Source organism: Mytilus trossulus, chromosome 3, assembly GCF_036588685.1.
Source record: "Mytilus trossulus isolate FHL-02 chromosome 3, PNRI_Mtr1.1.1.hap1, whole genome shotgun sequence".
Taxonomy (NCBI): Eukaryota; Metazoa; Mollusca; class Bivalvia; order Mytilida; family Mytilidae; genus Mytilus; species Mytilus trossulus.
Window position 1 is genome coordinate 67,299,345 of NC_086375.1, and position 25,206 is coordinate 67,324,550.

Consider the following 25,206-nt stretch of genomic DNA (forward strand, 5'->3'; position numbering starts at 1 on the left):
CAAAAGTGTACAGCATCATGACTTGTGCTGAAAATTCAGCATTCCTTTTATTGGACGTTAGAGCACACTTGAAGTGTGGTAGTGTCCAATTTAAAATGTTTGCCTTGTATTGTATATTGTTGGTGAATATCATTTAATTGTCAAGATTTTAGAAATGGGAATAAAAGCAAAAACTGGAGGTCATGTCACATGTTGGAGAAGAGAATGAAAATCCTGCTACACATTTGACACCCATTGTGTTGCTCATGTAAGTACAAATTGGGTCGTGTAACATTTGAGGAAGAGAAGACAGGATTGTGGTTATGACAACTGGAAAATTTTCATCAATATCTGAAATCAATAAACCACTACAAGTTACCCTGTTGTCACAAATTGAACAATAAATCTAAACTGCTTTAATACTACAGCAGTGGAAAAATCATTTATTCCTTTCAACAAAAACACTCTGCAAAGAATTATGTTCTCCTTTTACAGACAGAGAACCAGTGTCAGGGTATCAACTATCAATTATTGAACTGTTTATTTTTGCAGTCTATTTTCATTTTTTTGTATGCATCCCTGGTAGCTTCCGAATAGTCTTGATTTTCTTTATTTCTCTGTATAAAACTGTTTCTTGAACTATAAAAGTGGAAAAAACTCTGATTAATATAAACATATCACAGATAAAAAAACTGAATTGTAAAAAACTTTCAGAATACATCAAACATTCATGTTTCCTATCTTATTGTGAATACATGTACTAAATATCTACTAAATATTCAAAACCAGCATTTATCATGTTTATTGTAAAAAAAAAAGAGGTACACTTGTATCATTATTCACACACCTGATGAAAAATGACCAGTAAGTTAATGACCTAAAGACCTTTATATGCACATTCTAGTTATGATTACAGTGTAGCTTCTTAAATTTTCAAAGTTGATTTTAAACATGATAATTTCCCTCTAATGCGCCATACAGGTTTCAAGATACATTGTATAAAAAAAATAGAGGCTCCAAGGAGAGTGTCGCTCACCTGATACTTTTATTTACAATTAAAGCATGAAATAATGCAACCGTTATACCATTGCTTTAGTTTCTGAGATAAAGTCAAAAACTGCATCTCCCCCCTCAGTTCTATTTTTAGTCATGTCTGCCATGTCAGTTAGCAGGCAGTGTCATTGAGCACATTTTTGAAAACTGGGCACACTTTCAGAAGAGACAATTTTGGTCATGCTGACTTATTTGTAGATCTTACTTTGTGGAACATTATTGCTATTTACAGTTTATCTCTATTTATAATAATACAAAATGTATTCAAAAACTGTAAAATTTTCTTAAAATTATGGATTCAGGGACAGCAACCCAACAAGGGGTTGTCTGATTCATCCTAAAATTACAGGGCAAATAGATCTTAACATTTTTTCTTGTTGTTAGATTTGCTCTGTATGCTTTAGTTTCGGAGAGATATTTTCCAAAACTGCATTTTTCCCCTTAGTTCTGTGTTTAGCCATGTTGGCCATCTTGATTGGTGGCGGGATCGTCGGACACATTTTTAAACTAGATACTCAAATGTTGATTGGCATAGTACTTTCAGAGAAGAATTTTTTTTGTAAAAGTTAATGGAGGACAACAGAGGCCGGAGGACATATGATGTAGTTTGACCTCTGTATCTATATTCTTTAAAAGCTACAGAAAAACCAGGAAAAATAATCACAAACTTCATAGCAGTTCCACAGGAAAAGATGTTAAAGATAAAATTATGGACAATGCATGCAAAAATAATAGCCTGTATGGCCATTTGGGCCAGGTAATTGAGCGTTTGCACTGTTTGAACTGTTCTGTTAAAAATTGAAGAAAGAAAAATAGTTCTAGCTTATTCTATCAATTAACTTACTTTAACTGCAAAAACATTACCGGTAAGCTGTTTAGAACATTTACCAACATGACCAACAGTGGCAGATCCAAGAGGGGGGTGGGGGACATTATTTGTATAACTTACCAAATGGGTCATGGCTTAGTACTTCAAATTTTCCTCCGATGAATTGTTTTGGTCGAAGTCTGTTTATCTTGTGCCCTGTCCCTGCTAGGCTTTCCATTCTTACCAAAACAGTCCTGAAATAAACAATAATCATCATGTTGTAATTTAACAAAGTTACTGTCAGACTTACAAACCTAGACCTGAATCCCTCATCTTTTTTTTTATGAAGACACAGTGTCGACAAATTTGTACCTGAAAACTGAACTGGAATGTAAATACATAAAAAAAGTCAATGTATTTTAGGAATCTAGTGGCAAACAAGTCCTCCTGCAGAAAACACCAACAACTGGATCTCTTCTCTTCTCTTCAACATAATCAATGTTTGACTTGTCCTTAATAACGTCTACAAATTTTAAATCAATTGTTCACTATACAAGGTGGAAAACCACACAGATAACAAAAACTAAAGGGAGGTTATCTTAATAAATTGATATAAACCAGCCACCAAGTTAACCCTTTCCTCCATGGAATTTGGTTTTTTACATACTTGATTTGCATAGGAATTTTTTTAATAAAAAAGAAATCATCAGGTTTAAAGTATTAATGCATTGTGAAAATGAATATTTCATCAATGAAATTCAAGTCAGATATTTTCATGAATATCCTTTTCATATTGGACATAATTTTTTTTTAAAGTCTGATGCAGACATTTTGTAGTCAAAGCATTTCAACTGAGGCACTACACAGGCGTCAAAAGGCGTCATTATGGAGTAAAGGGGGTGGCGTCAAAAAGCGTCATTATGGAGGAAAGGGTTAAATAAAAATTGCTCAAAGCACTTTAAATAAAAGTATTGTCCTACACTGAAAAATCACCCCTTTTTTTATTAAAAAAATGTGTAAGGGTTCCGCGGAACCCAGTGTCTCGGCTATTTTTGCTGTAAATCGCAGGCTCAACAACAATGAGGAAAAAAATCAATAAAAATATTCCTCTTGTTACTATTTTATGATTGTAAGAAAATCTAAGTCCATTTAAAAGTAAATTACAGAAAAAACTGAGTAATCTTTTTACAAACTTTACTTCTGGATACTATCTTATGATCATAAACAAGCTTCTGTCCAAGTTTGGTACAAACCCAGGATAGTTTAAGAAAGTTATTAAAATTCTAAAAACTTTAACCACAGGGTGAATGTTTTGTTTCCCCGCAGAAAAAACTAAGTCCATTTATAGTAAAATACGGAAAAAATGGAATTTTATTTTTACAAAATTTACTTCTGGATACTATCTTATGATCATAAACAATCTTCTGTCCAAGTTTGGTACAAACCCAGGATAGTTGGAGAAAGTTATTAAAATTCTAAAAAACTTTAACCACAGAGTGAATGTTTTGTTTCCCCGAAGAAAAAACTAAGTCCATTTATAGTAAAATACGGAAAAAATGGAATTATAGTTTTACAAAATTTACTTCTGGATACTATCTTCTGATCATCAACAAGCTTCAGTCAAAGTTTGGTAGATATCCAGTTTAGTTTAAGAAAGTTATTGAAATTTCAAAAACTTTAACCACAGAGTGAATATTTGTTGACGCCGCCGACGACGGAATGTAGGATCGCTTAGTCTCGCTTTTTCGACTAAAGTCGAAGGCTCGATAAAAATCCATAACTTGTAAGTTGAAATCTTAAATTTATGAAAGTTGAAAGAATGCTTGTAGTAAACATTAATTGAAATGAACAATTCTTTAAAGTTCCATGAGAACTGCTGAAAGCATTTTTGAGTTAATATCATCATAAAGCTGGAAAATGAATGAATAAAACTCCATAAATCAGACATGTTCATAAAAATCAAAAGAGAGCAAATGTCAATAGATATAAACAAGTGACCAAAGTTTCTTGCAAATTGGTGAAAGCATTTTTGAGTTATTGTTCGAACACTTAAAAAAACACTTTTTTTAATAAATAAAACCCCATAGCTCAGAAACAATAAAATCTTAAATTTATAAAACACGAAAGAGAGCTCACATCAATAGATATGAACAATTCACCAAAGTTTTATGCAAATTGGATGAAGCACTTTTTGAGTTAATGTTTTGACATGTTGACGAGGGATAGAGGAACCAGTTATGACACACCTAAGGTTGTTTTTGTCTCTGCATTTAATCTACCATTTTTAAAAAAGAATAAAAACAAGAGGCTGTCATAACAACTGCAAACCGGATTTATTAACATTTATTTGTGTCCTGGCAATATCACAAGAACCATTACCATGAATGGTGAAAGTGAAAATCGTCAATATCAAATTTGACCTCCATTTTGTCATCAGTATCAATATATTAAAATTTGAAAAGCTTAGATTGAATGGTTCATGAGTAAATGCAACAATGTGAATGGAAACGCCATTTTTCAATCTTTCAAGAACCATAACTCCTGAACGGTAAAAGTCAAAATCGTCATTATTGAACTTGACCTCCATTTTGTCATCAGTAACAACATATTTAATTTGGGAAGCTTTGGTAGAACAGTTCATGTGTAAATGCAAGGACACGACTGGAAACTCCATTTTTCAATCTTTCAAGAACCATAACTCCTGAACGGTAAAAGTCAAAATCGACTTTATTGAACTTGACCTCCATTTTGTCATCAGTAACAACATATTAAAATTTGGGAAGCTTTGGTAGAACAGTTCATGCGTAAATGCACGGACACGACTGGAAACTCCATTTTTCAATCTTTCAAGAACCATAACTCCTGAACGGTAAAAGTCAAAATCGCCATTATTGGACTTGACCTTCATTTAGTTGTCAGTAACAACATATTAAAATTTGAAAAGCTTTGGTAAAACGGTTCATGAGTTAATGCATGGACAACATTTGATTGCCTCCCGCCAGGCCTCCTGCCGTACATCCCCAAATCAATATCAGACATTTTTTGTCACAAAAATCCGGTTAAAAATGAAATGGAATAAAAGATTAATAACTTGTTAATATATTTCAAGCATTAAACAATTGATATTTGAAACAAAAATAGCAATAAAAATCATGTTTGCTAACATTACAAACGGACTGTCCACTAATGATGGGTACCTGAAAAGAAGCACTGTAAAACAACCAGTAACCAGATGCTCCGCAGGGCGTAGCTTTATACGACCGCAGAGGTTGAACCCTGAACGGTTGGGGCAAGTATGGACACAACATTCAAGCTGGATTCAGCTCTAAATTTGGATTGTGATTTAATAGTTGACACAGCATAGGTTTCTGACACAGAATGAATGTGTTCTAATGAACTTAAAATTTTTGTTTTCTCTTAGAGCAATTCACTATGCTGTTGAATATTAATCCTCTCAAAAAAATGTTTGAAGAAATTTTCATTTTATTTATGAAATTTCATTTCAAATGAGAAAATTGAACCCATTTTTTTTAATCACATCCCCCTTTCCCTTATTCCAAATTAATCTCAATTAAATTTCTAATGGAGTTTGCAACAATAACTACTCATTTAAATACATCATGAAATATTAAGATGTAAAAAAACTGCTTGTTATCACTGAATGGTAAAGATTATTTTAATTTATCAGTTGGTAGTAAAAAGTGAATATACATTGTATATAACAAAGATTTGAGTTGATTCTGGACAAAGAAAGATAACTCCAATTAAAAAAATATATTGCTATTTCACAATATTGTGCAATTAGATATTTCTTGCTTACTATTCTGGACAAAGAAAGATAACTCTAATTAAAAAAAAATATTGCTATTTCACAATATTATGCAATTAGATATTTCTTGCCATTGCGCAATACTGTGCAATTGAAAAGACTTGCTATTGCACAATACTTAATATAATATTTTAGATCCTGATTTGGACCAACTTGAAAACTGGGCCCATAATCAAAAATCTAAGTACATGTTTGGATTCAGCATATCAAAGAACCCCAAGATTTCAATTTTTGTTAAATTCAAACTTAGTTTAATTATGGACCCTTTGGACTTTAATGTAGACCAATTTGAAAACAGGACCAAAAATGAAGAATCTACATACACAGTTAGATTTGGCATATCAAAGAACCCCATTTATTCAATTTTTAATGAAATCAAACAAAGTTTAATTTTGGACCCCGATTTGGACCAACTTGAAAACTGGGCCAATAATCAAGAATCTAAATACATTTTTAGATTCAGCATATCAAAGAACCCAACCAATTAATTTTTTGTCAAAATCAAACTAAGTTTAATTTTGGACCCTTTGGACCTTAATGTAGACCAATTTGAAAATGGACCAAAAATTAAGAATCTACATACACAGTTAGATTCCGCATATCAAAGAACCCCAATTATTCAATTCTTGATGAAATCAAACAAAGTTTAATTTTGGACCCTTTGGGCCCCTTTTTCCTAAACTGTTAGGACCAAAACTCCTAAAATCAATACCAACCTTCCTTTTAAGGTCATAAACCGTGTGTTTAAATTTCATAAATTTCTATTAACTTGTACTAAAGTTATGGTGCGAAAACCAAGAAAAATGCTTATTTGGGTCCCTTTTTGGCCCCTAATTCCTAAACTGTTGGGACCTAAACTCCCAAAATCAATACCAATCTTTCTTTTGTGGTCATAAACATTGTGTATAAATTTCATTGATTTCTATAAATTTAAACTAAAGTTATGGTGCGAAAACCAAGAATAATGCTTATTTGGGCCCTTTTTTGGCCCCTAATTCCTAAACTGTTGAAACCAAAACTCCCAAAATCAATCCCAACCTTTCTTTTGTGGTCATAAACCTTTTGTTAAAATTTCATAGATTTCAATTAACTTAAACTAAAGTTATAGCGCGAAAACCAAGAAAATGCTTATTTGGGCCCTTTTTGGCCCCTTATTCCTAAAATGTTTAGACCAAAACCCCCAAAATCAATACCAACCTTTCTTTTGTGGTCATAAACCTTGTATTAAAATTTCATAGATTTCTATTCACTTTTACTAAAGTTAGAGTGCGAAAACTAAAAGTATTCAGACGACGACGACGACGACGACGACGACGACGACGACGACGACGACGACGACGACGACGCCAACGTGATAGCAATATACGACGAAATTTTTTTCAAAATTTGCGGTCGTATAAAAACCACTTGCATGTACTTGATAATCAAAAAATTGCTTCAATCCATAAAGTCCAGTCAAACTTAGTTTGAACCTCTAACTATTTGCAACAGAAAATGTTTTTAGTTCATATCTTATAAAAGCATTTAGCCCAAAATGGACAGAAAAAAGTCCAATAAAATCTAACTTGAGGAAAACTAAAAATCAGCATTTTTAATTTCTTATGGATATTGACATTGTAAATATTTGGTATGTGTAAATTATATTTTTTCAGCAACAACAAAAAAAAAAAGAACTTATGCTCAGTTAATTTTATTTCATTTTAGATTCTTTTAAATATCATGTTTACCTTGACATGCTGAAAAGTCTTATAAATGGTAAACTTATAAATTATGAAATCTAGCTATAGGTTGTAGAATGATAAAAGATATGAAACACCTTTAGAGTTGTTGTTTTTTTTACTTTAAAGACAGCTAAATTATTGAGAATCAATACAATATGTTGAATTGAAGCTGTTAAGCTACATTGTATTTTATTTTTTATTTTATTTTATTGATATGTCTGCATTTTTTGCAGAGTTATCTCCCATTTCATTGCAAATCTCCATAGGAATTTTAAAACCGAATTTATTAGTTATCCTTAAGTTAGATTATGTTGGACTTTTTCCTGTGTATATTTGGGGTATACTGCTAAAGAATAAAACTTAATTCTGTTGCAATCACTTCAAGGTTAGGGTCAAAATTATGCTACATTGAGAACTTGACTGGACTAGTATTGTTTAATGTTTACACTGTTCAACACATTCAATTTTATTACCAACTATTGAATTTTCATTCACTTCAATGATCATGATGATCATTGATGATAATAACCACACACAATTTTTAATCAATTTAATTGTAACCATTTTTTTTTACAAATTTTATATCTAAAATTGTTTAAAATTTGTGAAAGTGATATATATATTCCATATATATATACTAGAATAGAAAATAATTATTAATCATTTCATAAAACAACATTTACAATAATACATTTATCAATGTATACATCATACATTGAATGGAAAAAAACGATAAACCATAGAAAACTATATAAGCGACGATCGTTTGTTCTACAGTGATTCAAGCTTAAATGTAAAATCATGTCACGTCATCATCGACACATGACAGGCGAGTGATTTGAAAAACACAAAATGTGAAAGCATACGGTTTCATTCATTTATTGACCAAAGTGGATATATATCATTCAGGGAAGGGCAGAATACTTTTACCTTAATAAAATGGCAGATATAACATTGTCTTTAATATGGGGATGAAGTCCCCAATAACAGTAGAAAATTAAATTAAAAAAAAACACACTGAAATGTCTCGCCTACTTTACTAATCATTGATATTATGTTGATAGTCCTAATAATAAAGCTTTATTACAACTGTCACATAAACTTAACATAAACCAAGAAAACTAAACATTGACCTTTGAACTATGAAAATGATGTCAAGGTCAGATGAACCATGCCAGGTAGGCATGTACAGCTAACAATTCTTCCATACAACATTTATTGCTTATAGTTTAAGAAAAACAGACCAAAACACAAAAACTTAACACTGAGCAATGAACCGTAAAAAATGAGGCCAAGGTCAAATAAAACCTGCGCGACTGACATATAGATCATGAAATATTAACATTCACCAAATATAGTTGACCTATTGCATTTAGTATTAGAAAAAAAGGCTTTTTCGACAAAAGTCGAATGCTCTACAAAAATCATACAGACTTCGTCCCCTATCAAAGGTAATGACTGCCTCATATTATTTTAAGCAATAATAAAATTTCTGGGCAGAGTTTAAGGCATTTTTGTTGAAGTCAGATGACCTTCACCGTCTTTTATGAACAGCAAATGTTGATGACATCACAGATTTTTTTTTAACCTATAAAACTGAAAACTAAATAGTTGTATCATTTCTGGTCTGTGTCAAAAGAGGCACCAAGACGATATACCATAATACATCCTGAAAACAGGCCTATAAAAGTGGATTAAAATATAATGATTGTTTTCCATTTAAAGTTTTTCTTATCCACAAGATCACAAATAATAAATCCTTGTCTGAGGGACAGCCCCTCATTAAATGGACATCCCTTCGTCTTATCTGTTTTTTCCTTTGAGGGGGGGTTAAAAAAAAGTTAAGGTGGTATGGGAGTCTAAAATAAAAATGATAGAATTTGTTCATACTTTGCCAAAATGTAGTATCTATTGATACATGTTGAAAAATATTATAAAAATGATAGGTCACCGTGCATTTTTTCAAGCTACGGGTCGCGACAAAATGACACATTTTGTATGGATTATACAGGAAAAAACACCATTTTGTGAATAGAAACTAAACGAAATGATAGAATTGTAAAATAAATTAGGAAAATATAGCTTTCAAACAATGCTTTGATAATATCAAAAGAAAAGATAGGGTCACCGTGCGTTTTTCCCGGCTAAAATACAAAGTAGGAAAATTCCATGAACAATCCAACAGAAAATGCACTATTTTTAAGTTACCTCCCCTTAAAATGACAATTTCCAAATATTTAAAAACAACCAAAAATAATCTACACATGTACATATATTTATGTTTATAAGTTATATTCTTATAAATTGGATCTTTTAAATGTAAAAACACATGAAAAATCTGCATACTTGCATCAAATTTTGTTAATTTGATTGAAAATATGGACCTTAGATTCTCTGTTTTTTACAATCCAAGATGGCGAAAGACACCCATACCACCTTAAGTGTAAATTTTATAAAAATTTGTAAACATAAGGACAAAAGTTCTATGTCCTAGCACTACATTGCAAGTGTTAAATATATTATTAACACTTCTTACTTTCCAAGGACGATTCTTAGAGGTGTTGTTGACATGTTCTCGCAAAAATAACTAAACTTTTCCTATTCGATTCCCCATGCAAAATTTTTGTCCATGTCAATTTGTATCTTGACTTTTAGATCCTCTTTATCGTTTCACCAAGAGCTTTGAAGATTCGCCAAATATGGTCCTAGCTAGTACCCAAAATTTGATATTCAACGATAGGAGCTCACGATAGTGATAAAAATGTGAAAAACACTACTTCTTCGGTAAATGTCGCATATTTATAATCACCTTGAAAAATGAATAGTTCAAAGATTTATGATTTTCAAGAAATGCTTGAAGTTATCTTTTTTTATCTATGTATCTGTTGTTTTTTAATGAGACCTTTACTGTGCTTTGTTAAGTTACGCGGTAATTAGGTAAACTACGAGTTACTACGGAAAGCTACGTAAAACACCGAATGCCACGTTAGCAAACGTGCACCGGCGAAAACAAACAGATCTTGAAAAAATGGATGTTTTTCATGTATTTTTCGTTGTATTTGCTATTTATATAACATATTCAGATGCGTTAATGTTTCATATATCTCCAAACACCAAAAAATGCCTGCGAGAGGAAATCCATAAAGATGTTTTAGTTGCTGGAGAGTATGAAATTTCAGATGCACCTGGACAAAAAGTTAACCTTGCAGTAAGTTTATGGAATGGTCTGCTAAAAGATGACATTGTTAATGTTTGACCTGAAAGTCTGTGATACATTCCTTTTAAGGTTTATTCGTGATGGGTAAACCTGTCAGTCAATTGATAGTTCAAAAACTTGGGTAGGAAAGGGGGGGGGGGATGTACACAGATGGTTCCTGAAAACCATTGATCTGTCACCTTCACCGGGTCAATCTTGAAAATTCCTTGACACATTTACATGACATTTGTTATATGTAAGTTTGTTTTCTATATTTCCATCAATAACACAGATGTACATGTCTCAATATGGTATGGTATTGATGGAATCAGGTCCGTTCGCGCCCAATATACTTTCGTACCCTACACGTTCGCACCTCACATGTTCACCCCCGAAGTCTGTTTACACCCTTTGCGTTCGGGCCCGATTTGTATAAGAAATACATGTTGGGAGGTTGAAATTAGTTGAATTATTATTTCAGACATGTGACAGAGTTGTCAAGCCACAACTGGAGATTTGGAAATTTTCAGCTGGAGTTTGGGCTTCATAACTGGAGATTTCTAATCGACCTTTTATCGACGCATGCAATGTGTTTTTTTTTTGTGTTTTCAAACTGCATATATCTTCTTTTTTTGTTAACAAAGCAATGATTCCATACCTTTCAACACCTGCATAGCCATTTTTACTTGAAAAAAATAAAGATAATGGGTTTTTCAAATATTTATTACTATGTATAGTTCAAGAGTAAGTGGATAGCCATGATACATAGTTGGCAAAAAGTACCTCTGCTTAAGCTACATTGTCAACTTTTGGTACTACTACTAATCATGCTAGTAACAGAAGGTGTTGAAATGATAAACATTTGTAGTTGGTTTTCTGTTGGGTAGCTGTCTCCATATTTGGTCAAGTCATTAGGGCCACCATAGTCAGCTTTGCATGAAGTGTAGTAAGCATGGTATTGACCTTATGCACTGGAGTTGCACCATTTGAACTCAGATCTCCAGACAGCGTTGAATTTGGTTAGATAATTGGTCTTCTTTAATTTGCTGCTTGGGTATTAGGTGATAACATACGGTTTGCATTAAGTCAAATATTAAATTTTAGAGTTGTCCAAGGTTAACATACTCATACTGGATGGAATACAAGCCATAAATATCATATTTGAGTTGCTTTCATTTGTCTCTGAGATTCAGTAACTGATCCTTGCAGAATTGTTATCAACACATTCAAAATAATTAAAGCACAAAGTCGATGTTTATACAACTAATCTGTTGTCAATACTTCACTTTTAATCATCCTGGTATGTATCTTAAACTTGCTAGTTATCACCAGGTATTGCCAATTGTCTTTTATTGTTGTTTACACAGTGTAATCCTTAACACCTTCATTGATTACAGGACGCTAATTGCATTTTTACCTTTCAAACAAAATCAAAACAGGAAATAGTGACTTCCGGTTTTCTCGGACTTTTCCCATATACATTTCGGGTTTCTCGGACTTTTTCTCTGTCTGTAATAAAATTTTGTAAACAAACATGTCTACTGAAATTTTCGAGATTGACATTTTCAAAAAGCGGAAGATTTCAAATTTTAACGGGAGGGACGGAAGAGGGTCTGAAAAGCGGGAGATTTTGACTCCCGCCGGAAGAATCACATGTATGATTTAGATATTTTTTATATATGTATACATACCAAACTATTTTATTTTCTTGAACGAAATTTGAGGAATTATCATATAATTTTCTTTCTTTTTATTTGATGATTTATTTTTAAATGTTAATTAAGTATGATTACTGTTAATTGGTATTTATACACGGCTAATTTGGTGTTATCTTTTTGATTTACAAAAATGTAAATAACTGCATATATTTAAATAGCTTCTTATTATGACTAAAACTTTGAAAATTTAAAATTAAAAACATGAAATATAATTGTTTTTAACAGCTTGTCTCCCCTTGATCTCATGTGTGATTGGACAAGTATGACAATATGATGTCTAAATATTTACAGCAATACGCTTTCAAAAACTTGTTTACAAATTACTAAACCAAAACCAAAAGTCTCTTAATGCGTGTGGAATACATATTTTTCCCTTTGGGATCAATATTCTTCTGTCAGCTGTTCCCTCCGTGGGTACATTTGTACATATATAGTAATTATTTTTAAAGTACAGATTTTAATCATAGATCCGTAGTTTAGAAATCTGTCAATTGGGGACGAATGCAAGAAAATTTACAAAAATGAACGATGTTTGAGAAGTTATTTGGAAAGGAACATGACGTTTTTCAGTGTTCCAGCTAGGCTGTTTTCAGAGGGCGCGGCGCCTGCCCTTTCCAGAGTGGCGCCCTGTGCCCTTTTAACAGTTTCCAGGGCGCCCTGCCTTTTTTGAAGATCGTTTGCATATTAATTTGTTCGTATTGATATGATAAGCCTATTACCTGGGGAAAAGTTTACGACTTTGTTTACGATCCCAAGCTAATCAACGGTTACAACTGGTGTCATAATCTGTTGGTTTAGGTAATCCGTTTATCGGATGGGTCATTAATGATCATCAACATTAATTCATTTAAATAGAATCGGTCAGTCGGCAATTATCTTTGAAGAAATGTGCATACAACAACTTAGGCACAATTTGCGATGTTGACCGTAGTTTCATGGAGGAAACGTAATGACAGAAAGTTGAAAACCATAATAAATTCGTTGAAGACATTGTTTTACTTGTTTTCCGTGAAATAAACAGAAAATTCAGACGAATTTGTCATTGACTGCCTTCATTTTTGATACGAAAATAACAAAACTGGCCGCCAAATTGTGATCATATTAACATCATATTTATGTACCGTTTATAATCCTCCAAAGAAGGAGCACACCCGAATAAAGAAAGAAAACTCAATCCGATTTTTTCCCCTAGCATTGAGTAACCCATTTACATATTCTAAAATATGTCTACATACTTCTTGCTTAAGAATATATATGTTTAGGTATTTATTTTGAGTTATGGGAAAAGTTAAAGAGGGTCTTAGTAGCAGTGTTGGTAGGGTGCCTTGGTCATCTTTTTCTGTATTCTTTATTTTTGATACAATTTAAGCACAGCAGGGGTAGAAAGGTGAAACTGGTAAAATGTGGCAGACCATAGAAACAGTATGAAACAGGTCACCTTTCATAACATACTGCATATAAAGTTCAACTGTGCCAAGCAATGATAAAAAAAACTTGTGTGACAAGCTGCTTGACAAGTTTTTCAGCCTTAAAAGTAGAAAGATAGAGTTCTATATGGGCTAATGATGTTGTTCTTGTATAACCTGTGATTCAACGAATAAACACAATGTTTGATTAACATCTTTTATTAAAATATGCCCTTTTCAAATTATCATATCGCGCGTTAAATGCCCTTTTTCAGGATTGGCACCCTGCCCTTTTGAAATCCTAGCTGGAACACTGACGTTTTTAATGCAATAAATGGATTAAACATTTACTGGAGGCAACTTTTATCACGTTTAAATGAAGTAACAAACTTATTTTGCTGCCGAAATTTAGGTTGATGTACTTTTACGAGTAAAAAGCACTGGAACTTGCGGAAATGCACGAAGTGATAAAAAGTTGTATTTTTATCAAATAACCTGCTACACACTGCAAAGACAATGATTCCACCTCTTTTCTTAAGATAATGAATCGTTTATATCTGAATTTCTTTAATTATCAATAATAAATTGAAGTTTCATCAACTTGGTAAAAATTGAAAATGTCCGATGAGGGAAGCGACTGAAAGCGAATATCGTCAAGAACAGGGCGACTTAATTTTTCTTTCTGGGTTTGGGGAAAGCGAAATGACGGCTGTTTTGACCGACAAGTTGGGACTAGCCACTAGTCAGATGCCTTATTCTAACAAGTATAAGTGCATGCATTATCAAATCTTTGTTTAGACAAATGAGAAGAATTTAACATTGTAAAAGGTATAAGACTTTGATGTCACCTTTCAGCCTTTAACAATGAGCTAAGCCCTTACCTCATAGTCAGCTATTAAAGGCTCCGAAATGACAAATGTAAAGCAATTTAAAAGAAATAACTAAAGCCGTAAAGGCCTAATTTATGAGAAAAAAAATTAAAGGAAAACAAATGTGTAACACATCAACAAATGACAACCACTGAAGTACAGGCTCCTTACTTGGGACATGTATGTTATAATTAAAACTTTAGAGATTGATCATGCATGTCATATACATGATGTACATGTCATATATTTAAAACCTTTTTCAGTTTTGCAGGCTTCACAGAAGTTTGTCCAATGGAATTATTGATTCTGCACCTCATTCTTATTTCTTACTCATTTAAATTTAACAGGTAACAGATTCAAAAGGACATATACTATATAATAAAGAAGATGTTAAAAAAGGAAAATTTGCCTTCACTACAGAAGAATATGATATGTTTGAAGTATGTTTTGAAGCAAAGATGACTGCAGGTAATATAATCAAAGCTGTTTAATACATGTACCACTTGTATAAGATAAGATAAGATAAAATTATTTCCAATAGTGGACCAATTACAGGCATACATGTAATCATTACATTGATTTTTTATCACACAATTGCAATAGACACTAAATAAAAATAGATATACAATGAACATTTGACAAAACATGAAATATAAATTGAGTTTATAATACGTGTAGTCACATATCAAAACCTGTATGTTTAGTGACCATGCACCAGAAGCAGCATCACATCGATTATAGAAAAAAAACTTTGAGTTAAGTCCTTCCTCATGGCTGATGCATATGAGCAAATGGTATGCAGGAGTCACCAAGGGCAGGTGTTTAAAGGACACTCAAGCCTATTCACAGAAATCTGAAAAATTTAATCATTTTACAACACAAGTATAAACTAATACTTAAAAAAGAATGACTATATCAAAATGTGCTCCTTGTGGCTGAAGCACATAAATAAGATTAATATGTAGTTATCCAAATGCAGGAGCCACCAATGGCAGGTGCTTAAAGGACATAGTACATGTAGTAATATATTGTGTAAACTTTTTGTGTAAAAATACATGGATTTGGATGCAGCCTCTAGTACAACATATATATCTTGCTCTCAGAAACCTCAGTTTTATTTAAACATTCAAATGTAGAAAATAGTTCAGAATGTGTATTTACTGTTTTGGCTCTGAAGTTGAGATCAATCTATATTTATGCCCCCATATAGTGAAAGGGGCATCAACTTTTACCCTTGTTTGTGTGTACTTGCATACATTTAAAATTGGTTTTTGTTCTCTAACTGAAGTTTGCCTCAACCAAATCTTCTAACTCTTATACATAATGCATATAACCAAAACAACAGAGATCAAATTTGAATTTTGGTGGCATCACATTTACCATTCTAGGTTTATGCCCCTTTACCATTGTTTACAAATGGAAACATTGCTGATTTTTTTGTTTACATCCACTAACTCAAGTTTGCCTTAATTAGATGTTATGAAACATATAAACAATGCTTGAAACATTGCGAATGCTACATGTACATGAACAAACTATTAAAAGCAGTAAAATTATCAAAAAACAAACAATATTATTTGCAGAAATGTGTAACACAGAAAAACTTCAACTGTTGTATATCATTTTATGTTTTTAATTGATTTAAAAGTGTTTTTTTATATAATTGACAGGTGGGCATGGTTCAGACATAGAAGTAACATTGGATTTAAAACATGGTGTGGAAGCAAAACAGTATGATGATGTAAGGTTTCATAAACATGTTTCTATTTACATGTAGTTTTATACTAAAAGATATTAAAGAGCTTTAACCTTTTATTGACTCACTGCTAGCACAATTTGATTTGTGACATATCTGTATAATTCAGTAATATATTTATTCATTTAATTTTCGTCACATCTTTAAATTTATGTAGATTTATTGTTTCTATAAGGTCAGGTTTAAGATATTATTAACCAAAAAGTACTAAATGTTTATCAGAAACTTCATCAGTATAAATATGTACTTAAAATCATTCACAACATGCCTAAATATAAATAATATTTTAATTCTTCAGACCCAAAACAATAATGCATTGAAATTATATGTAAGCGTGCCAGTTTCAAAATTATTTGGGAATGAAACAATTATTTTTCAAATAGAACTATCAAGTAATGATAATACCAAATTCAGCTAAAAATAAACTCATCATAGATAAAAGCATAACTTTTTGTTTCAATGCAAGAGGTGTGTTATATCTACAAAAGACTCATCAGTGACACTCAAATCCAAAAAAGTTAAAAGGCAAAATAAAGTATGAAAGTGAAGAGCATTGAGGTTCAAAATTCTTTAAAGTTTTGCTAAACACAGCCAAGGTAATCTATTCCTGAGGTAGAAAGTCTAAGTACTCAAAAATTAAAAAGTTTTGTAATCAGTTAATTTATAAATATGACCATATCAATGATAATTCATGTCAGCACAGAAGTGCTGACTACTGGACTGGTGATACCCTCAGGGAATGAAAACTAAAAAAGATATGTATGGAACAGAAACTGGCAACTGCAAAGCAAACCGTGATTTCTATCTTATTTCCTTCTCTTATGTATTTGAAAAACAATATGGATGGCAACCTCCATGGCGGGGGGGGGGGGGGGGGGGGGGGTTCCAGGGGTTGGAACCCCCCTTTTTTTTGGATGATCAATGCATTTGAATGGGGACATGTAATTGGAACCCCCCCCTTTGTCCTGGGTTAGGAACCCCCCCTTTTTGAAATTACTGGATCCGCCCCTGCTCCTGTTGCATCAGACATGCAAAAACGAATTTGATGTAAAACCTTGGAAATATTTTGATGCTTAACTTTTTAACTGTTCAAATGAGTTTGCCATCACCTTCACCCTCAATATTTTTAATTTATATTAATGGAATCTTCATGTCTATAAAACCTCATCATAAAAATTATAATCCAACTAAGTCTAATTTGTTTTATTTTTCAGTTGGCTAAAGCAGAAAAATTAAAGCCTTTGGAAGTTGAGTTGAGAAGATTAGAAGACTTATCAAAATCCATAGTAGATGATTTCGAGTATATGAAGTCTAGAGAAAAAGAAATGAGAGATACCAATGGTAACGAACATTTTTGATTTTTTTTCAGTCAGTTTCATCCTTGGAAGACTTGCAATTATCTCTCTCATAGACTAATACATGTCTAAATCAGTTAGTTCCATAACATTTCTGAGCATTTTACTATTAAGTTTGAACTTCCTAAAAATTGCTACGAAGCTTCATGAATGAATGATAATCTGAGTAATGCTTTTTCTGTACATCAGATAAATTATCGGATAGTAACTGTCTTTTGTAACTTAGGCAGAGGATAAAATGCAAACTTTATGTCCCTATAATTTGATCTTGTGTTGTGGGCTGCCACAGTAGTCTCAATGTAGCAAACTCTTCTCTACTGAGGGAGGTCATGGGTTCAATCATCGGCCAGGTCAAACCAAAGACTTGAAATTAGAATTGTTTATTTTTCTGCTAAATATAAACATTTTGATCTTGGTAGCGTGACATGTCTTCTTGCAGACTTACTTTTTGAACAGGCATGTTAAAATTTTCAGCTCAGCCTCATTATTTTGATAAGTCTTATATAATGGCAATTTGGTACATGTATACTGCTTTTCAATAGCCATTATTCAATTTAACTGAAACAGATCAAAGTCACTAATTGAAACAGAGGTAAACATACCAATTATTTTATACAAAATTCAAATTCAGTTCATTACAACATGTTCTCATGGTGACGATTCATTTATTTTACCACTAAATATGTTTAACATTCATTTTTCAATCCATCTCATGTTATGGTCATACATGTACAAAAAATTATTTAAGAATTGCTGAATTGTTTTTTCTGTAACTTATACAAATAATTACATGTATTTTCTTTCTCTTTTCAGAATCCACTCATTCACGTGTGATGTACTTTAGTATTTTCTCAATGTGCTGTCTTTTAGGATTAGCAACATGGCAGGTTCTGTACTTAAGGAGATATTTCAAGGCCAAGAAATTAATAGAATAAGAAAAATAGACATAGCTTAACAAATTGATACATCTTTTTTCTACACGGCAGACTATTTTTGTTTTTGGAATCATCATTAAAGCATACCACCATTCAAAGATGAAAGCTTTTGTTGCTGAATGAAATGATGTTTGGTTAAATGTGTGTTCTATGAGGAATATAACAGATATTAAGAAATTGTTAACAATATTTATATAAAGTTTTCAATGGTGAAAGGGTTAATCAATTTCATATCTTTATTTGAATCAATAAACGAAAGTTTGTTGTACTTATTTTTTTTTCACCATTAAAGATCTTTTTAAAATAATTTTAATGTAGATATTGAAAAGTTAGTGGTGCTGTCAAATTATGCTGTAAAGAGGGTAAACTTCTACAATTTTGGTGAGAATATGGACATACATGCACATATGTTGGTTATGCATTTTATGTGTGTTTTTAAAGAATAGTACATGTAGTACAGACAAACGATCATTACATGTATTATAAGTACACTCTGCACATTTTTTTAATTGTAAAAAAAATTTAGAATGCAATATAAACTTGATGTTTTAAATATTGAAAAAAAGTTAACTGACCAATTTAAAATACTAGAAAATTACTGTAAGAAAGTGACATAGAATGGCTATATAGACAGTAAAGAGGTTATAACAAGACTTCAAAGACTTCTACTGTTGATGTATTATTCAATCCAGGCTCTTCCTGTGGTATATCTTTCATGTTAGAAGGGGTGTTCATAGCTTTAAATTTGTTAGGCTCAATAGAAACATATAGAGACTGTCCTAAAAAATTATTTTGAATTTTTTTAAAAAGAATTAATAAAGTGTCTTTTCAAAGATAATTAATCATGAAATTCATTGCTTTTATGATTAGGACGTGTATGTACTAGTCAGGTCTGAGAGGGGGAAAATCACATTTTATAAGGCCAAGTCTGGAAAGCAATGTTTGTTTATACTCAGGCCATAAATTAAAGTTTCCATGCAACTTGGTGTTTAAAGTTCTTATTTATATCTGTACATAATGTCTGTAAGTGCTTTATATTATTAATTTAATTGTTTTGTTCCTTTGATGCTTTAGTTAGAAGGAAATATTTTTGTGTGATTGCAGTCATTTTATCAACACACAGTTTGTACCCAGAGTAGATCTAAAACATGACAGAGTTGTTTAAAGGTTAAATTTAATAGGCTGTTGAGGATGTTAAGAAGTTTTTATCACTTTGATGTTTGAAAAGTATTTTGCACAATCTTTTGTTTAACATCTTGACTGATATTTGAGTTTTTCATTAAATCACAGTTTAAAAAAAACAAAACATGAATGATACCAATTGAAAATGAATCCTAGTGAGAAACTATAGAGTTGATAAAAAATATGTATATATGATGAAGAACCTGATTTTAAAGGGATTTGACGAATATTTCGCTTTTTTGTTGTTTTGTAAATTCATTTAATTGACTTCAAATTGAATGAAACATTCAAGCTATTGACCACAAGTTGGGTATTTTTATTTCAAAGATGTAAAAACAAAAAGATCTACTTTCAATGTAAAAGTTTGAAAATATCTGAATTTTATTGAATTTGTTGGCGTTTATGACTTATGTTTCAGACCATACTATTTGTTATACATATAAATTGTTTTTAATTTATGATGACTCAGTGCTGCAATATTATTTAATTTATGATGACTCAGTGCTGCAATATTATTTAATTTCATCAAAATGAGAAAGTTGCTGCCTTATTATATAAACTGTTTTATTATTAAAGTCTTTCAAATTAAACTGAACAAGATGCTATACTCTTGACATATTCTAAAACTGATTTCTTAAATTAAGTACTATTAATTCTGCTTTAAAGGAGGAATTCTGCACTTGAAATGCAACGATATTTTAATCATTCTCATTTAGCCATGCATAGAACATATTAGTGCCTTGCTACCATGGCATGTACAAAGTGTATATACACCATAATAGTATTACATTATTGATGTTGTCATAAAAGGCTGAGGACAAGTTTTCATCTATTTAAGTAATATTAGAAATCTTTTAAACTTTCTATATATGTTGGGATTTAAAATACATTATCTTTTCAACAATATTTATCTAGAGTTATGTATTGATTCATTAAATATGTCAGTTGGATTTTGAAACAAATCCCAAATCCCTTAAAAGTTTGATAAATTTTTTTCATTCAAGACAAATATTGTTTTGTTTCTAGGCCACATGGTTTTTATGGCATATAGACATACCTTTGTCTGCCTTGAATCAATTATGTTTTATGTAAGATCCACTATTTTGGAAATCAATGACATTCAAACAAGTTTAACACTGTTTATCAAGATTAAATTAAAATGACTTTGTCTTCTGATCTCAGAAACATTATATTAGGTAATATGTTAGTTATAATTCAACCCTTGAGACCTTATTATAACTCTTGGTTCAATATGATCATCAAATTTATAGATATTTGGGACTAGATTCAAGGTGGTTATAACTATTTTTGTTCATTTAAAGCATTATTACAGAAATGGTGAATGAATGGGTGTAAGAAATATATAGTTTTAAATGTACATATCTTAGGAATATATGACGATGTAAATGTTAGATCAAATTGTACATCCTTTTTTGTCTTTGCTTGTTCTAAATTAAAAAAGGTCATAATAAAAAATCATAAACAAAGTATTTGTTATTAATTTTTGTTGTTGCCTAAAATGTAACAGAAAAAAGTAAAATCACAAAAATACTGAACTCCAAGGAAAATTCAAAACAGAGAGTCCTTTATTAAATGGCAAAATTAAAGGATAAAACACATCAAACGAATGGACAACAACTGTCATATTTATGACTTGGTACAGACATTTTCTAATGTAGAAAATTGTGGATTGAACCTGGTTTTATAACAGGAGTTAGAGATTGTGAATACTTATATCTTCTCTTCATGTCTTTTAAGTCAACAAAATTTGTTCGAAGACCTTTATATACTGAGATTGGTCAGTCTGCTATCAATGTTTATGGTCACATAATCTTAATGAGGTCACCATGCTACCATCATTTTCTATCAGTTGTAAACAAATATTATAAGTTATGGTTTGCTACTGACCCCCTACAAATCCATAAAGGGTCTTTGGATATTTTACCCGTGGTGCGAAAAAATATATTTATACAAAATATTCTTCTTGGACACCAAAAAAACATATTTTCACTAAATTTAGTCACACTTATTCTTAGAGAATCAAGAAAAATATAGAATATTCTTGACCTGCAAAAAACATGGTTACCTTGGATTAAATGGGGAATGTGTCCATGGAACACAGATAATGCCCCTGCTTGCATATTATAAATAGTTATAAAGGGACATAACTGAAGAACGATAAAAATGATGTTACCCAAATTTGCACTTGTTCTGAGTTTTGCGATAATCAGTATTGTGTATAAATTTCCTTAAATTTGGTTGAGGCTAACTTAATTAAGAGAACGGAAACAAATAATTAGCAATTTTTATTCGACAGCAAATTTTTTTTGGCGTCACATTATGCTATCATGTCGTCGTCCCCCGAAGACACATTTAGTTTCCTGACAATAACTTTAGTTTAAGTAAAAGGATCTTTTTAAAATTTTCCAGAAGGTTCATTACTACTAAAGGAAGGTTGGGATTGATTTTATGGGTTATGGTCCCAATAGTTTTGGAATTAGGGGCCCAAAAGGGGGCCCAAAATAAGCATTTTTATAGTTTTCAAACAATAACTTGTGTTTAAATGTATGGATCTCTCTGAAATTATACCACAAATTTCCATAACATGAAGGGATAGTTAGTATTGGTTTTTGTGGTTATGCTCCAAATAGTTCGGAATTAGGGGCCCAAAATAAGCATTTTTGTAGTTTTCAAACAATAACTTGTGTGAACGTGTATGAATCTCTGTGAAGGTGTATGAATCTCTCTGAAAATATACCACAAGTTTCCATATAATGAAGGGATAGTTAGTACTGACTTTGGGGGTAATGGCTAAAAAAAAATGGAATTAGGGGGATTTTTTTTCTTTTCTGGACAATAAAGACAATTTAAAAGCAGTGTTAGGGAGGCAATTCAAACACATTTAACATACAATGTTGGGTATTTGTATTTACCTCCCTTACACAACTTGTAAATAATGCACAATATTATGTCAAAAATTTGATCACAATCCATATTTAGGGCTGTATCAAGCTTGAATGCTTTGTCCATACTTGCCCAAACTGTTCAGGATAACCTCTGCAGTGGTATAAAGCAGTGCCTGGCAAAGCACCTGGTTCTATTTGTAAAGGGGCACAACTCTATACCAGTAAAAGGCTGACCCCAAAATTAAAACTTGATCTCTAATTTGTGGTAATAAGCATTATGTTTAAGTTTCTTTTGGTTGTGGCTAACTTCAGTTAAGGAATGAAAACTTACTTTGGGAGGTACATACATGTGGACAATGGTAAAACTGAACGCCATTACGCTACGGTGCAGGCATACAAAGTCTGAAGAAAGTCTGGACCCATTGATTTACTGTTGGTTGACCGATGTCCAGTGGATAAAATGGAACAGACCTGTCTGTTCCATTTTATCCACTGGACATCGGTCAACCAACAGTAAATCAATGGGTCCAGTAAAAACATGCTTCAGCTGTTGTCTGCTCTTTAATATTTCCCATTTCAATCTCAATTTTATTTATAATACCTGGGGAAGACACTGAGAAAATGAGGAGGAAATGTAATAATTTTGTTGATGTTTTAGTACAAAGACATGCTTTGCTCAATGTTAAAGACTGTATGGAGACTAATAGTTCTTAATTTCTGTGTCATTTTGTCTCTTGTGGATATAATTGCCATAGTTTTAGGTATATAAACAAGTCATAAAAATCTACTTGTCTTTCAAGATTATGTCATATCTTATCATAGAAGAGGAAATGTAATTTGTAAGAGACATTATCACACTTAGAGTTTGTTATAGGGCTGTTGATAAGTAACTATATTAATGTTTCTGCTCAATGTCTGGAACCTTGCTAATGGTTCCACTTGGGTTTTTGTTTCTCGATTGTTTTCCTTCAAAGAAGATGTAGATGCAGGGCCCCTTATTGGGTTGGCTGGACAGTTATCAATTTTCCAAACTATATTGTTTACTTCTGAGATAATAACAGTGGATGACAGAAACAGAAGCGAGAATGCAATTTTTGTTGAGCCTGCAACTTTTGTTGCAGAAAGCCGACATAGGGATAGTGATCCAGCGGCGTTAGCCAACTTTTTAAAAGCTTTGTATTTTAGAAGGTGGAAGACCTGTATGCTTCATACATTGTATATAGATGCCTCATGTTACGAAGTTTCCGTCAGTCACATGTCCAATGTCCTTGACCTCATTTTCATGGTTCAGTGACCACTTGAAAAAAAAGTTCAGATTTTTTGTAATGTTGAATTGTCTCTTATTATAAATAATAGGATAATTATATTTGGTATGCGCGTACCTTGGAAGGTCCTCATGCCCGTCAGACAGTTTTCACTTGACCTCGACCTCATTTCATGGATCAGTGAACAAGGTTAAGTTTTGGTGGTCAGGTCCATATCTCATGTACTATAAGCAATAGGGCTAGTATATTTGGTGTATGGAAGGACTGTAAGGTAACATGTCTAACTGGCAGGTGTCATCTGACCTTGACCTCATTTTCATGGTTCAGTGGTTGTAGTTAAGTTTTTGTGTTTTGGTCTGTTTTTCTCATACTTTATGCAATAGATCTACTATATTTGTTGTATGGAATGATTGTAATTTTAAGGTGTACATGTCTAGCGGGCATATGTCATCTGACCTTGACCTCATTTTCATGGTTGAGTGGTCAAAGTTAAGTTTTCGAGTTTTGGTCTTTTTATCTAATACTATATGCCATATGTCAACTATATTTGGTGTATGGAAATATTTTAGGATCTATATGTCAGTCGTGCACGTTTTATTTGACCTCGACCTCATTTTCACAGTTCATTTGTCAGTGTTAAATTTTTGTGTTTTGGTCTATTTTTCTTAAACTATAAGTAATAGGTCAACTATATTTGTTGTATTGAAGCATTGTTAGCTGTACATGTCTGCCTGGCATGGTTCATCTGACCTTGACCTCATTTGTATGGTTCACTGGTCTTTGTTTAGTTATCTTGGTTAATGTTAAGTTTATGTGAAAGTTTTTGATAAAGCTTTATACTTAAGACTAACAACATAATATCAATGATTAGTAAAGAAGGCGAGACATTTCAGCGTGTGCACTCTTGTTACATTTCAGTGCTCTTGTAACAAAAAATTTGTTCCAGCATGACATAGAAAATATGTTCCACCAGAACTTTTGTCACAGAAAATATGTTCCAGCACTATAAAATTTGTTGAAATAAGTTCCGTAACAAAAAACACAGCACCGTAAGTTTTGTTTCAATAATAAAATTTAAAAAAAAATGAAAAAAAAGTTCCTGTGATATTAGTATTGAACGAACAAATCTATACTACTAAACGAGAAGACCTCATTTTGGGTGTTGCTTCTCTTCTTTCCACAATAAACTAATCAACATGCCTCTGTGTCCTATAGGTACAGTGCATAG

At 32.0% G+C, this 25,206-nt stretch overlaps 2 protein-coding genes across 2 annotated transcripts; one reads left to right on the forward strand and one right to left on the reverse strand.

Annotated features, from left to right (window-relative positions):
- Positions 1-386: 386 nt before the first annotated feature.
- On the reverse strand, positions 387-10,108 carry LOC134712195 (large ribosomal subunit protein bL33-like). Its single transcript, XM_063573503.1, has 3 exons — positions 9,927-10,108; positions 1,982-2,094; positions 387-618 (listed from the first exon to the last, which is right to left on the reverse strand). Exons 1-3 carry the CDS (start codon positions 9,959-9,961, stop codon positions 539-541), a joined length of 228 nt encoding a protein of 75 aa, XP_063429573.1. The 5' UTR covers positions 9,962-10,108; the 3' UTR covers positions 387-538.
- A 218-nt stretch (positions 10,109-10,326) lies between these two features.
- On the forward strand, positions 10,327-21,294 carry LOC134712194 (transmembrane emp24 domain-containing protein 10-like). The gene is made up of 5 exons (XM_063573502.1): positions 10,327-10,598; positions 14,927-15,047; positions 16,250-16,320; positions 17,550-17,676; positions 18,504-21,294. Exons 1-5 carry the CDS (start codon positions 10,419-10,421, stop codon positions 18,623-18,625), a joined length of 621 nt encoding a protein of 206 aa, XP_063429572.1. The 5' UTR covers positions 10,327-10,418; the 3' UTR covers positions 18,626-21,294.
- Positions 21,295-25,206: the final 3,912 nt, after the last annotated feature.

What these genes read in the sequence shown, in the direction of transcription:
- LOC134712195 (XM_063573503.1), bottom strand. Translation starts at nt 9,961, where the DNA reads ATGTCAACAACACCTCTAAGAATCGTCCTTGGAAA. An exon ending in CTAAGAATCGTCCTTGGAAA is followed by an intron (nt 2,095 to 9,926) that starts GTAAGAAGTGTT and finishes TGTTTATTTCAG; the next exon opens with GACTGTTTTGGTAAGAATGG. An exon ending in ACTAAGCCATGACCCATTTG is followed by an intron (nt 619 to 1,981) that starts GTAAGTTATACA and finishes CCACTTTTATAG; the next exon opens with TTCAAGAAACAGTTTTATAC.
- LOC134712194 (XM_063573502.1), top strand. Translation starts at nt 10,419, where the DNA reads ATGGATGTTTTTCATGTATTTTTCGTTGTATTTGCTATTTATATAACA. An exon ending in TGAAGCAAAGATGACTGCAG is followed by an intron (nt 15,048 to 16,249) that starts GTAATATAATCA and finishes TATAATTGACAG; the next exon opens with GTGGGCATGGTTCAGACATA. An exon ending in AAGCAAAACAGTATGATGAT is followed by an intron (nt 16,321 to 17,549) that starts GTAAGGTTTCAT and finishes TTTATTTTTCAG; the next exon opens with TTGGCTAAAGCAGAAAAATT.